Below are 14994 nucleotides of genomic sequence, written 5' to 3'. Positions count from 1 at the left end.
ACAAGTTTTACGATGCAAAGTGTAATTACAAAATCATTTGCTTTCGAAAATTACTTTCCATTCTCTGCAAATAGCCGTTTGTAATGATTTATTTTTTATCCTTAAAGGTCGGACCCCATTGGCGAAGAAGATGAATCAGATAATGATAAGCAGTATAGATTGACAGCATGTTATTTCAATAAACAAAATACCCTCAGAAATTCGATAATGACGGTAAATGTCATTCGCTCTTTCATATCAACGCAGGCCTTGTAAAACAAAGATAGCTAATTACATTGTCGTAACCACTCAATTCACAACTTAAAAAACCGAAGTTCTCTTAAGAGAAAATTATTTCGAGATGTTTTGAGATAAGTATGTGTTTCGTGCAGTTTATGTCATCGTCAAAGCTTAAGTTACCACGCTATAAAGATTAATAGCACACTACAACAGCATCAGGTTTCGAAACTTCATCAATCGGCCAGTGGTATTACTGTCATTACGTTGTAACGAAACAAGATTACATTATCAATGCTAATTATAATGTCAGTTTGGGAACCGATAACGCTCGCTTAATTATCTCGAATCGGCTTCGGCCTATTATGACTATCCCAGCTTTTCAATTAAACATCAGTTAGAGAAAATTTTAATTCCCCATAATGACATTTCATTAAATGGGCATTAACCCAGGGTTGCGCTTTTTTGGAGATGTTTGCTTAATGGCATATTAAATCACAGCTATATGATATCCCACCATGTCGCCGTGTCATTTCTGATCATTTAAATATGAAATTGAATAGAGCATGCAGATAATAGACCACAGACTTGATTTTTATCAAAATAGCAATAAAATCCGATAATTATTTTTACAATCTGTTTTTGTACTGCATGCTTCATAAAACACCGCTGTAAAATTTGCAACTTTAGCTGGTACCGGTTGTAGCTTCCGTAAGCTGGTCTTTAAAATCAACGTACCAAAGGGGGTACAATAAAACGTACAATTCCAAAGAACCGTGCAAGGCACGTTGAAGAACTGTTTGGTAATACGGTCCAAACTGCAAAAACAAAAACTCGCTGCCTTCAAAAACGTCCCACGTGCGATACCCTGGGGGAATGTCACGTGACACTACAAACCCGGATGTGACAAACCGGATGTGACAAACGGTAGCCACACCGGTTGTGTATATATCATATTATCCGACAAATTGAACAAATGAAAATTTTGTTGCTCAATATGTTTTTCGTCCTCAAGTTGGCAATATAATGTTAATATGTATTTTTTGTTATTGCACGATCGAGGTGTGGTGCAAGGAGATTATCAGATTGAAATACACCACATAGCCTTTTTTACTAGTGATTCAGCAGCCCTTTCTCGGTCCTGCAGACTGAATGAGGTGGTTATTAAAATTGTCGTTATGAGATTCTTGATTGAGTACTAGCAAGTCACCTATTTTGAGACAGATGGTTTTTAAGGCCTTGAATGTTTAATGTTCTGATTATTAGAGATGTATTAGTCAGCTGTGGGGCGGTGAAACAGCTTGAAACCTCAGGAAATGCTACTTAAAAGAGCTTTGGTAGGAACGATAATTACTATTAACGAGCAATGTCCACGATTGTAATCGTGAACTATTGTTCTGTTGCACTTTTGACTGACAGGCTATCGACGACTCCACCCACTTGGTTACTGACACTGCAATAATTCTTCATCCAGAGCTCCATAACCAATGCCCCTCTCCCCAGTGAGAAGGTGGGCAAGACCAAGGAGGTGAGCCCATGAAAACAAATTAAAAAAGCCCGTTACTGGCCAAAATAATAATAATAATAATAAAAATATACACAAGGAAAAAAACAAAACAAAACACAACGAAACGAAACTCATGGGCAATACACTGCGCTAGACTGGAAACGAGCTAACAGATCGGTATTTTAAAAATTCAATATGGCGGACGAAGAGAGAAGACATGATCACAAAAAGCAAACAACTAAATCTAAGGGAAAGACAAAATCTCGCTGGAGAAAACCTGGAAATATACTAAATATGGGAAACAGAGAGAGAGGTGAGAGTTTTCTTTTCAGGTCGGTGCGCTAGAAGCTGGGAATTTTCGCCTTGATAAATTTTTCTTTACTTGGAGCATGTGCTTGCTTTATTATGTTCTGTAGGCCACGCATTTGCGGAAAAACGGAAGAAGATAGCTCTTAGAGAGTACAAAAAGTTACTGAAGAAAACAAGGGAAGAGCACAGGCAGCTTCAATCATCGGGCAACAAAGATAGACCACTTCTGACTCGTGCATCAAGAGTCTCAGATGCTGCTACGATTTCTGAACAGGTTTGCATCTAAGGTCCTCAACAGGCTACAAACAAACTGAATTTATACTGTTTATATCACGTGCTATGTTTACATACGTACAATTACGTAGAGCTTGAGTTAACGAAGACGGGTGAACTCTTCCTTGTTAATATAAACAAATCAGTGTGCAAAGAATGTCCTGTCCGTTCACAGGCGACGCAAACTCTCAATGTTATCCTTTTTCACTTTTATGCGAACGTTCAGCCTAACGTGACATATGGCATATACTATTACATAATGACTGAAAACAGCCGCATTTGAAAACAGCTGCGTCACAAAAGTTAGGACACTTTCGCGGTGTTGGGTAACTATAACTAGCCCGACCGGGGGTAGTCGGCAACGATTTGTCAATGGTCAAACCAAAATGCTCCCCGAGAAACCGGGCACTCCCTTTATGGGTTTGACAAATAAAGCACGAGGACATGGCTGTTTTCGAATTTGCGAGCAAAGCCATCTCTAAATAAATGTATCGTTGCGAAGGTGTTGTGGACGGAATCGTGTAGTGAGTGAACTGACATGGAACTTCAACATCTCTTCTTCGATTCTACGGAGGAATTGAGCTGGCAGGGTTATTTTCAGTGGATTTATTTGCTTCGAGCGGCGGGTACTCTGGAAATCAGTGTCCGGCCTTGTCTTTCTTGTAGTAGTGGAAACCCACAGAATGATAACTCGTCGAAATCGCGTTAGATTGGCCTGAGGAGCTGACAAACAACAAAGAATACAACACAGTAACAGGGTAAGTAGATTTTATTCACAAAATATAAGAATAATTGACTTTTCAAGCAAAGCCGTGGCATTCTCATACAAACCTTTATAAATTCAAGCCGTTGTAACACAACACCTCCATATACTGCAAGGCCAGAGTCACGTTTCACGTAGTCAAATTCGGTTGTTATGTAATAGTATATGCCATATGTCACGTTAGACTGAACATTTGCATAAAAGTGAAAAAAAAAGGATAACATTGAGAGCTTGGGTCGCCTGTGGTCTGATCAGCCTGTGGCTAGTAGATTTTCCAGTCGGGTTAGTGCATTCTGTCCGTCACTTGTGTTTCCAAATTTTTCAGGAAATTTAAATTACAAGGGTACTGTAAGGCTGTGTTCACACTTGGTGCCTGGTGCAAAATAGTGTTGCGTTCAGACACTGGAACTCCAAGTAACCAGGTACCATTTAGTGTTGGAGTACATGGTAGAGACCTTGTACCTGGGCATGGACACTCTGCTCAAATTCTGGTGTGAGTACTTGGAAAAATTAGCGCCGAGTGAGAATCGTACTCTGACACTGTGCATGGGCACCAAGTGTGAACATAGCCCTACAGACGAACTTTCTGGGGGGGCTAGTCAGAGTCATTTTTGGGCTAGTACTGGCTAGCACATTCTATTTAGAGCTTGCCAAAAGGGCAAGTTTCTTTGCACTACAAATGATTCATATTAATATCACCCAAACAGGACAAAGTAAACAATCAAGGAAGCTTTCAGAACTACTTAAAGGGAGAGAGGAAGGCAAGCCAACAGTGAGTCAAACTGAACATCATACTAACTCCAAAAGAAAATGCACATAGTTTTCCAAGGTTACTCAAGTTTGGCATCCTAGTGGACATTTTGCACTTAAAAGCCCTGTGAAAATGAAGTGGTATGAAAATCTTCAACAACATTAGTTTTAAGTCAATGCATCTTTGTGGTCATACACAAATTTGCAATTACAGTGTAGCAAGTCAAATGCCTTGACTACTTTCCAGATAGCTGCTGATATCAAGTCACTGACAAGATGTGGCTTGTTTTTTTAGGTAAAATTCAGGTACAGCAAATGTTGTTAAATACCTGAAGTTTTACTTTTTAGTATGCCTTTAGTATCAGACTTGTTAAGATATTCTCTGTCTGGCTTGCCTAAGATGCCGCCAAAGTGTACCAAACAGGTACGATTAGGTTAAGGAACAACAGACCACACATATTTTATTTATATATTTGTAGGAACCTCTAACAACCTAAAAAGAAGAAAATTGAAGAAAGCACAGAACAAACTGTTAAGCTGTTATTTAATTTCCCTTTCTGACCCTTATATGTATATTTTTGTCTCCCTCTAAGCAAGCGGAAACCAGTCAATAAATTTACAACAGCTGAAAGTGAATTCAAGAAAAGAAAAATGGAGAAAGAGCAGCAGATTAAGGTTTGTTGTTCATCTAGAATTTGGGTATATAATTTACAAACACACTAACAACTGAATTTACCATTACAGTCAACTCCTGCAAAGCATGCACATAGGGCCAACACCATTTGTCTTGCTTCTACTGGGAAGTGTCTGTCTTGGAGGGGTGTCTAGTGTATGTTAGACATGTCGAGGTGTCTGCCTTAGTGAGATTTCTGCTTTAAAAGGTTTTCTGTCTTAAAGTGTTTTAATAAGGTATTTCAGTATTTTCCTTTCCTTTTGTTCTCCTGCTCTTGCAGACTCCTCTCAAACATACTATTTTGTGCTCGTGCCCAGGCACCAGTGCTCGGTAACCAAGTGTGAATGCAGCCATAGCTACCTTGTCTCTAGGGAAAGCAGAGCTTAAACACTTCCCTAAAGTGGTTATCTTTCTAAGACAGACACTTAAATGCATCTACCTTAATGAGGTGCCCATTAGAAAGATGTGTCTGCGTTAAGAGAGATATTCGTTTTAGAGAGGTATCTGAATTTGTCTGCGTCAGGGAGAGGCCCAGCTCAGAAAGGTATCTTTCTTAGAGTTCAGAGATGTTTGGCGTGGAGACCTGTCCACCTGCCCACTTTAGAGAGATTTCCACAGTAGAATTCTTCCTTGCAGTGGATAAGTGTCTGTCTTACTTTGTGAACTGTGACTGAAGACAATGATTATTTCACATACTGACTGAAGAGAGAGAGGGAGATTTTGATGGGAGATTTGGCAATATTGTTTTTGATACAATACCATAGAAAATACAGCCAATCAGAATACAGGAAAGCCGTTGTAAATTTGACGGTATTACATCCAACCTTTCCATCATCAAGCGCCGCGCGTGTGTCGCATTGATTGTGTTTCCACTATATTTTCTATGGCATGGTATAAAATAGTTAAACAACGCTCTCTCGTTGTATGCCGTGGAATATCCCTACTTGTCACTTGTATTTTCTTGGTATACACACTGGCCTCAAGGCTCGTGTGTGTACATGTACACCGACAAAATACAAGTGACTCGTGGGATATTCCGCGGTATACCAGAAAGCGTTGCATAAGTAGTGTTTCCTAGCAACTAATGGTTTCCTGTGATGTAACATTTTGAGTAATATTTTGCTGGACTTAAATTCATTGGGTTTTTTTTCCTCACCCAGGAAAGGGAGATAATGATACAAAAACACAGAGAAGAAGTCCGCGAGAAAATGAAAAAGCGGAGAGAAACATTCGGCCGCTTAAATCGACGAACGAGAAAAGGGCAGCCGATAATGGCCAATCAAATTGAACATCTTCTTGGCAAGATTCAATCACAGACATGACCAAGTTTAAAAATCTGTGAGAGGAAACGTGAAAATTAATAGAGGCACGGTATCTTTGCTAGCTTCAGGAAATACTTGTTTCTGATTGGTTATTGCTCAAAGTCGGACAATCAGTGACGCTGTACGCATCCGGGTAGTTGTACATCAACAGGATGTTTTGACTGCAATCTCAGATGTTTTACTCGAGAGTAAAGCAAGTGACGCGTGAAGAGCTTGTGATATGATAACACCTCGACACGATGCATTTCAAAGATGGCGAGTGACCATGGAGAAATAAAAGGGGCCACGTCACGGTTTCTACATCTTGAAATGTTTAACATAAATTTTTCAAATTCGTCGTTTGTAATCCGTGTTAATCTCTTCCATCCTTAACCGTCCTCGTTCCTTTATGATTTATTATTACCTGTTTGCTTTTTTTCCTATCTTAAACTACTATTTTCAGTTTTCCTCAAGTTAAAGGTAATTTTCTATGTGGCCAAAATACCGTAACTGAGGTCCTTTAAGAGCTGGGTAGTGCAACACGAATAGCTAGATAACGTCATTGATTAATAATGCATGTAGCTTTTGCAGGTATTTTAACCTGACTGTGTCCACAAGATATCAAGAATTTGAATCATTTATTTATTTTTTTAATTACACAGATCACATCTGTTGATTGATTTCTCCGTTCAGTGCCAACTTGCTCTATCAGCCTGTCAACACTTACAGCTCAAAGAAAAAAAACGATTTTCGATTTGGTGATTGAAGAAGTTTACCTAACTAAAAGCGAACTACTCATTAATTATTTACACGAACATTCTACAAGCGCAGACAGCATACATGAAGATTTTTTGCTGTTTACGAAAAACAAACTAACTCGTCTCTGGTCTGTCTGATATTTGGAGCTTGCAAATGTAGAGTTGCGAATGATGATTAGGTACAAAACATCCAGAATCACTCTGTGAAATGCTATTGTAACCGCTCTTATGTACTGAGTGTGCCAGGTGGAGTCAGTAACAAGCTTTTGCTGCTGTTCCTTCTTAAAATTTTGCCGAGAGCGCGTAACGGCCGAGGCGACAGAGAAGTTTTCCTGTCCTTTTTTCTTTTAATTACTTCTCTGTACAGCTCGTGGAATGCTTCAGCCATCTTTTGATAGCCCTCAGATGCAGAGCATTCAAAGAACGAGCATCTCAACTTCTCGGCCAATGTCGCTCCTTCACCTTCGGATACTTGTCGTTCGTGTTCGAGATCCGTTTTGTTTCCGACGATGGTGACCACGGTTTTCTGCTTAAATGGGTCTATAAGGTTCATCAGGTCTTGCACGTCCTCGAAGCTTTTCCGATCAGTTATCGAGTAGACGAGCATCAATCCGTCGGCCCAAAGCGCCCGACTTCCGACACTTTGTTCACCAACCGACTGGGACAAAAAGAAGAAGTACAGGTTAACATAAAGTTTAAAGCTATTAAAACTAGAATTAGTGTCAGTTTGGAATTAACTTTTACACGTTTTGTTAATTTTTTTTTCTCCAACATTTTTGAAAAGGTTTCAGCTGTTAAGTGGTGAAATAATTGCGCTTTTCCAAGAGAATTTCTAGCGTTACGACGAACGACGAGCTGCTATGTTAATTTCACATTTCGTAATTACTTCTAAAGACACGTGTGCTTTCCGTTCAAAATTCAGAAAATTAAAGCTCTATAAGATAGGACCTACTAAAGAAATTTTGCTAATGAATTCCTTTAATGACTTAACTAATCAGCAAGCGTTCTTCACGACCTTGATGTCAGTGGTCATCAATTCCCATCGAAAATCGTTTGTACCAACTGTAAACTGTATTTGAGGAAGGAAATAATCAACGTTTGTCTGTTCTTGTTGGAAATGAATTGTATCGTACCTTTGTAGCATGTAGATGCTAAAAACTGTGAGTTTTATCAGAGAATAGGTATTTCCGAGTTCCCTTGTGTCTGTTTCGAAACGAGTCCGTGTAAATCTTTTCACATGAAAAGAAGTGATTTGGATGAAAATGAACCTGTAGGGAAACACATTTTCACGTGAATAGTTTCGTACGAAGACTCGTTTTGACATCGAGGCAAATGGCAACTAGCAAATGGCCTATTGAAATTACCCGCTCGCAAACACATTCTCGTACCCATGCCGGAGTCGCTTGTCCATCTTAGCTTGCGGGGCTTTGGCACAAGAAAAGATGGCTCTAGATACGCCTGCTCTGATTGGCTAGATCTTTTCGTCGTGCCAGAGCACCGCTGGCGACCCCGCTACAGGAGGCTCAGGAGACACCGCTGAACCTGACTAACCTCGGGACCTGGGTCTAGTATCTCCAAGCTGACTTGGTCATCGTCTATGGTTGTGGTGAACTGGTACGTGGAGTCTGATGAGTGTAAGAATATTCATGAACTGTAGTTAACAAGGTTTCCTAAGAACTGCGAGTAAAGGGCACTTCAAGGCATATTATGGAGCTATGATATGGCTAGGTATCGTGTCCCTAGTTTGGGCGCCATTTTGGAGAGTTGGATGACGTCACCATATATCCAGTTCAGATTGTGGTTGGTTAACTTGTCTAGACACTTGAATTTCGTGGGAGGTGAAACCCATTGCGAATTTTTGAACATATCAGGGGCGAAACCAGGATTTTTCAAAAGGGTGGAGAGGGGGGGGGGGGGGTCTCACTGTGTCAAAGTGAAGGTACTCACCAGGGTCTCATGTCGTTTTCACCACCTTGCTTAAAAACGGCTTACAAAAAGGGGGGGCACCGACACCCCAGGATCCCCCCTAGCTATGCCCCTGTATATATAGTCAAAATTTATAAATGTCGCTTTGTCAACAAGCACTCGAGTTCGTGTTAGTGGGTTGAATGTGTTATGAATGAGCGTTGGCGAACAAAATGTGTCTTTGTTATTATTGACTGAAGAAAAATATCATTCACATAGATTTAGACATAGTTTATTTTACTTGGTCGCATACTTACTATTATATAACGGTGCGTCCCATAGACTTGATAAACAGAGTCTACAGGACGCACCAGCTAGTTTACAGGTGCGCCAAGAAAACAAAATAAATATAGAGTAAAATAGAAGCTTACATAATTTTGAAACCTTCCGAAGGGTACTGGAGAAGATCATTTCAAGGTTTCGAAAATTGTCTCCGATCACCAGATGACCTCCGTAAATATATCGAAGATTACCAAGGACCACTCGAATACTTCATCATGAAGGTTACCCTATTATATCATGTTTCGTGCTAGAAAAATGATTTTTTTCGGCAATAGCCTATATATGAAAATGCAAAGCAACCCTAGGATTTAAAGAGGAAGGGTTCGATGGCGATGGGAATTGAACCCCTGTGCAAGCTCCGGAAAAGATTTGTGCTGATCGCCGCCATAAAGCTAGCGAAGGTCACATGAAGTTTTCGGTAACAAAGATGCCCGGAACCCTTTGTGGTTTTCATATTTGATTTAAAAAAACAACACGATTTAGCTTACCTTGAGAGGAATCATATTCTCCGATGAAACGCTTTGTCAAGAATCTCACTGCGATTGCTATGAAAACAAAACAAACCAGAAAGAGAGTTTCAGCTCTTCTGATAACACCTTACTCTTAGGCAAGTTAAGTAAAATTAATGGGCGTTAAGTGAGCTAATTTAACTTTCGGTCTGCTTACTTCTACTTAAAAACGTTAAAGCCGTCTATCGTGAATAATCATGCCGGAAAATCCGAAACGGCTTTCGTCCATTTTTGGCGCCTTTCGGCAACTTAAACAAAATCCAATCGACTCTAGCATATTTGCTGTTTTTTACACATATATTAGGTATACACAAAGCTAGAAACTTGTACCTCAGAAGAAGTTAAAAAATTATTGGCGCCAGATTTGCATTCTTCGCCTCAAATAGAAAATAAAAAAAAAAAATTAGAAGTAAAACTATATTGGTGTGATGTCACTACTGATAACTTACCAGTCAATAATGTTTGGTTTTCTGTTCTTTCTTTTTATCTTAGCATCAACCCTAGGCCCCTACTCAACTCTTAAGATGACAGAGATAGATTGAAAAATCGCTTAGCTGAACACAAAGGCACCGCAAAAGGATTAAAAGTTCTGTCAAAATAAGCTCCCGTCTAATTAGCCTGTTTATTAGCGGTAATCTTTGAATTGGAACAGAACCACTTGGTTCATTTGATAACAAGCGTCCATCTGCACGATAATCAGTAATTCGTCCAACTAGCTTATAAACCTACTCATTTGGAAATAACCAAGACTTTCGGATACCGTTATGTCGAGATAACGGCCCGGTCACGGTATCTGTCAGCACGGTGTACATTTGAATTGTTTTGTTTTTATTCAATTCATTATTGTAAACACAATAAAAATATACTTTATTCAGCTTTGTTCTCTGGCTTGTGCCGCTAGTGATAAACAACTTTTGTTTTCTCCAAGTTGTGCTTTTAAGTTCTTAGTGTAACTATGATTGACATCCATGGAAGCTTCAAAACAACAGGAGACCAAAAACATCAGTGCAAGGCTATTCCATTGCTTCATGATTACAGTAGAAACTAAAAGTGTGTCCTACCATGAAATGCTCGGTTTTTTCTCAAAACTGGCAAAATGTAGCAAATGTATGACTTGGCACAATAGTACTTTCGTACATTTTCCCGCCAATCAAATCTACAGGTTTGGTCTAGTAGAAATTACACGATTTTCTTTGTGATGAACGGACTGGCGGATAATTTTTCACAACTGTAGTGATACAGAACATGGAAAGCAAAGTTTTCCGCCGTAGTCCAATTTTGAAGAAAAATAATAACAAACACAGCGGGGACACATCCAAACTATTTGTCGTATTTTACCATTCACTGTTTTCTTGTTTACGCAGGAATTTTTACCGTTGCTGTGCCAGTTTTCAACCTTACTTGACCCACATTGCATCATGTAAAATGTCTTATATGTATTCTTGTTTGTTTTGTCGTAGAGTACTGATAGAACGAAGGTTATACAGCAACAAAATGTGCTCCTGTTTGTGTGTTTGTTTATCGAAGTACGTGAAGCCACGAGGCTAAAAAACAATCATTTTTTGCGAGGGCAGAACGAATCTAGTTAACTGCGGATGATTTCCTTTGCACCAGCCTACACCGGAACGATTCATCTATTTACTTATTTTGAATAAACAAATCATAGATTCGCTTGTGCAATAAAACTCAATGTGACAGATGTCGTACTTTCCTGATCTCTGTTATTCAAGCTTTTCGATCCTTTCCCAATTTGGCAAATATCGCTCGCAAAAAAATGCATCAATACACTATGATCAAGCTGACTTCGAACACGACAGCTTGTCAGCTGGAATATGATATTATGATATTACATATTACATATCCTCGAAGCAAGCACAGAATGTAGCTTTTATACACTTGTCAGTTAGGCTTTATTGTAGATTAAACCACGTCGATCTATTTAAAAAGCAATATTGTGTAACTCCTGCTTGGAACTCAAATCGAGCAGAAGCTTCAATTCGGCTGAAGCGCTGAACGGTTCGTAAACACGCAAATGCTGTTCAGAAAAAGGAAAATACCGTCGACGCAAGTGGCATTCAGACTTCACTTGTATCGCGATCAGAGAAATAGAGGGTGCAGTGCCTTTGTACTGCAGACTGAAAAGCTTAAGCCTTAATTAGGAATCTATTCCATACTGATAAGGAACTTTACGGTTTCGAGTATGCAATTAAAGAATAGTACAGAATCTTGCACTGCATATAAAAGCCAATACCCGTAATTAATTGTGCGGTCTTTTAAAACGTTATTTTGTTAACAACACGTTGAATGTATTAGCGCATCGTTAACAAAAAAAAAATCATACCATATTACAGTACATATTATTGTTACTTTTAACTGATCCGGCCATCACATCGCAGAACAAACTGAATGCCTAGTTATCCGCGAGCGCCTGAAATTCCTCCATTCACATAGTCTCTACCTCCCCTCCGGTGACCCGCTCAGCACCTCTCGGGCACATTACGGGAGAGAACCTTGTATGTGCGTTCATTGGGGGTTCGTTCATGCCGTGTCGTTCCCTGGGATATTTTGAGCCGAAGCGCACAGAGTAAAATAAAATAACTTGCCTGATTTTCCCACGTCCCTTGCTCCTAGCAACGCAAACTTTGCGTCAGTCTGCTTGTAAGAATCTTTGCGAGTCAACATTTCCTGAAGCTGTCGCAGTTTGAAGGATAATTAGTCCACTACCACAGGCTTACACTGGAGAGGAGACCGCTCGTCACTTTGATTTGGACGCCCCAGCGATAATGAAGAAGCTGAATTAATTTCATCCACGATGCCAGGCGTGAAATCGATCAATTCCCAGCTAGTGTCATTCAAATTTGTTAGCTTTTATGTGTGGTGTTTGTTTGAAGTGCTCCGCTCAAGTCAGCAAAAGAACGTTTTAACATAAAGAGAGAAATTTAACAAAGGAGTCAAAAGAGACGGAAGTTTCATAATCACGCACTCTTGCTTGCTAATTTTGGGGGCTGAATATTGCAGCAGAGATCACTCAGTCTAGACGGCCATCACGGCCAGTGATTTGCCCAGTTAATGAATTTTGCGTTTCTCACTAAGAAGGATTAACAGCGCATTTTAAGAGAAAAAGTCATCCCGTAAACATGATGACCCGGTAATTCATTAGGCTAACAATTGTTAAGAAAATTGAATTGCTCATAAGCGTAACACGTTTAATTAATGGGTGTAAAATTTTATTATCCTGTCGTGTTTTTTTTTGCAAGGGTCCCTAATGCAATTCAAGGCAGGTAATTAATCTTGTTGTCACCAAAGCCAAGCTCAAAATCTAAAAAGCCAAGCTCAAAATCTAAAAAGGAAACCAAGACAGAAATTTCAGGTGAAATTAAATTTAGTTGGAAACAGAAATCAAATATCTGAGAAATCGAGATGACATAGTTATGTTTAAATTGTGATTGTAAAAATACCATATTTTATTTTGTCCTCTTGAACTTTTTATATTTTTTCCTTCTTTGTCAAACAGATATGCATCAGTGAGCAATGCGATGAGTACACATGTGCACAACTATTAATATTAACCTTGATGTTTTGTACATAAATTTACGACAAATCATCCAGACAATTTTAAGTTTTAAGTTCCTTGCCAGGCATTGAAGTGTTAAAACATTATTGGAGCCAAGAAAAAAAATTCTCGTGGCAGCGGTGGGATTCGAACCCACGCCCCCGAAGAGACTGGTGCCTTAAACCAGCGCCTTAGACCGCTCGGCCACGCTACCAGCTGCTCCATCGCAGGGCTGAATTGGCAGACAAATTTTTAAGCCTCTTCACGCTCTCCTTTGTCTCTTCACTGATAAGCAAGGTCATCAATAATCATTTCTCTTAAAAGCCTTTCTTTCTATAACATCACTGTTTATATAAGTAATGGTCAGTCGTGCAAAGTTAATATGAAATAAAGATGCATGAAATTCTGAACGGTCTTTGACTCGAATAAAAACAAACTAACACAAACATTTTCACCCGACCGTCACTTTATCTGAGTTGACCTGTCGTCGGCCGATCGCAGAAAAACTAGAAAGTATTTGAACCTGAATTTGAAGGAAACTACAGAAATATATTTAACAGGACAGTTGCCATATAGTTTGAACTTCGCCGTAGTGTATTCAGCCGCCTTGCTTGTGCTGACGTAAAGACGGTATGCAAATATATTCCATTTAAAATTATATTCATGCACATAATATTCAAATTTTCGGGCGCACTCAGCTGAAAACCGTGAACATGTTATGCCTTCTGACCTCTGCATTTGCCATGTGTGTTTTTTATTTGTTTTTCATTATTATTTATTTATTTATTTATTTATTTATTTATCTTAATGAAACTCTTGCTTCATGACGAGAGACAACTTGTTGAAAGCGGAGTTCAAGGATGCAGAGGTGCGCAGAAAAGCCGAGGAGCATTTGAAACTATGGAAAATACTTCTTCAACTCGTAAATCGAGGAAGGAAGTAGAAAGGATTGCATTCGGCCGAGCCAGTTTATTTCCTTCATTCTCTTATTGGACCAGACTCTTGGCAAAAGGTTGAATTAAACAGGAAACACCTTTTAGTGACAAACCTATTGCGTATTTTTTTAAAAACACACCTTCATCATCGCAGGCTCAGAACCTAATCGCTCCACTCGTATAAAAGAACTCGCAGCTCAGCCAGCCCGGGCGTTGTAGCTTGCGAGAAGGCTCACTTTAGAGGCACTCGTGCTAGCGAAATGAAAAATTTGGCAGAAATCCGAGAGGGTTTACTTTTAAACGCGACCCTGCTAAAAAAAAAAGGAGTACAGAGGATCTGAGATGCCAAGCACGTGACACGTGTCAGCCAGTAGTCTGTACCAGGTTGCTCAGAGTAGTATAACACATTGGAGGAGGTTTATTTTCTCGTTTCCGCAGCTCTTTGAAGTCCGAACAACTGGGACTGACTACAAGATTAACCGTGGCTTTTGTGCCTCACTGTTCTGCTTCCCTCAGAATACTCAAGAAAATAGACAGTCAAGTGTTAAATTGCCTCGTTACCTCGTGCCCAAAATATGATCGGGGTAGTGTTTCGTACGTGGCAGCCCGCTCCAGACTCATACACATGTGTAAACGTGGTGATATTAAAATAGAGCAGAAATGAAATCTGACACTTCCTGATGACAATCGAAGAGCACAATAAAAATATTCATTTCTTAGCACGCGGCGGAACAACAAAAGGATGTTTGCGACAGATGCGATCTGATCTTCTCAAGACACACAGTGGGAGACTGGAAGGAGGGGCCTGTTGTAAACCATGCACGCATAGGGAGGGATGGTAGCGGACATAACTCCGGGTCACAACTTGAGAAAACGCATAAGCGCTGTCATTCTCGTCTGGTAATACATTGTGCGATTTAGCGATCTGGCTCTGTTCTGGAAACTAAGAGTCTGAAGTCAAAGAGATCATACGGGACCTTAGATGGAATGTTCATGTGATACGGACTGGCCGGACTTAGATAAACACCAGCCCTCCCCTGTCGGAGTGATTCCCACAGCTTATATCCACTTTCAAATTCCGTTGAAATATTTCCCTAGAGAATGTGTCCTTCAGAACATCGACTGACCGTTAAGAAAATATGAAGTATTTCCATCTAAATATGCCCTCAGTTTCTCCGGTATCGCGAGGGTCAGATATAT

General features: G+C 39.8%; 2 protein-coding genes and 1 non-coding gene across 3 annotated transcripts; 1 reads left to right on the top strand and 2 right to left on the bottom strand.

Moving 5' to 3' along the window:
- The first annotated feature begins 1874 nt into the window (after positions 1–1874).
- On the top strand, positions 1875–6123 carry LOC110058404 (uncharacterized). Its single transcript, XM_089289121.1, has 5 exons — positions 1875–2036; positions 2140–2306; positions 3776–3840; positions 4412–4493; positions 5652–6123. Exons 1-5 carry the CDS (start codon positions 1919–1921, stop codon positions 5811–5813), a joined length of 594 nt encoding a protein of 197 aa, XP_089145247.1. The 5' UTR covers positions 1875–1918; the 3' UTR covers positions 5814–6123.
- A 290-nt stretch (positions 6124–6413) lies between these two features.
- On the bottom strand, positions 6414–13299 carry LOC110058405 (ras-related and estrogen-regulated growth inhibitor-like). The gene is made up of 4 exons (XM_020765056.2): positions 11910–13299; positions 9286–9342; positions 8102–8175; positions 6414–7208 (listed from the first exon to the last, which is right to left on the bottom strand). The coding sequence occupies exons 1-4, from the start codon at positions 11986–11988 to the stop codon at positions 6777–6779; spliced, it is 642 nt and encodes a 213-aa protein (XP_020620715.2). The 5' UTR covers positions 11989–13299; the 3' UTR covers positions 6414–6776.
- On the bottom strand, positions 12992–13073 carry Trnal-aag (transfer RNA leucine (anticodon AAG)). Its single transcript has one exon. It is a non-coding gene; the product is annotated as a tRNA-Leu (tRNA).
- Positions 13300–14994: the final 1695 nt, after the last annotated feature.

This window comes from Orbicella faveolata, unplaced genomic scaffold (assembly GCF_042242905.1).
Source record: "Orbicella faveolata isolate gen_17 unplaced genomic scaffold, um_ofav_v1 contig_2, whole genome shotgun sequence".
Taxonomy (NCBI): domain Eukaryota; kingdom Metazoa; phylum Cnidaria; class Anthozoa; order Scleractinia; family Merulinidae; genus Orbicella; species Orbicella faveolata.
The sequence above is the reverse complement of the archived record's forward strand: the minus strand, read 5'-3'. Positions and strand labels throughout refer to the sequence as shown.

Bases quoted from the DNA above. Each gene is read 5' to 3' on its own strand.
- LOC110058404 (XM_089289121.1), top strand. From the start codon at position 1,919: ATGGCGGACGAAGAGAGAAGACATGATCACAAAAAGCAAACAACTAAA. The intron at 2,307-3,775 runs GTTTGCATCTAA...TCACCCAAACAG, and splicing joins CTGCTACGATTTCTGAACAG to GACAAAGTAAACAATCAAGG. The intron at 3,841-4,411 runs GTGAGTCAAACT...TCTCCCTCTAAG, and splicing joins GAGAGGAAGGCAAGCCAACA to CAAGCGGAAACCAGTCAATA.
- LOC110058405 (XM_020765056.2), bottom strand. From the start codon at position 11,988: ATGTTGACTCGCAAAGATTCTTACAAGCAGACTGACGCAAAGTTTGCG. The intron at 9,343-11,909 runs GCAAGTTATTTT...TTGTTTTCATAG, and splicing joins AAGGGACGTGGGAAAATCAG to CAATCGCAGTGAGATTCTTG. The intron at 8,176-9,285 runs GTAAGCTAAATC...TACACTCATCAG, and splicing joins AGAATATGATTCCTCTCAAG to ACTCCACGTACCAGTTCACC.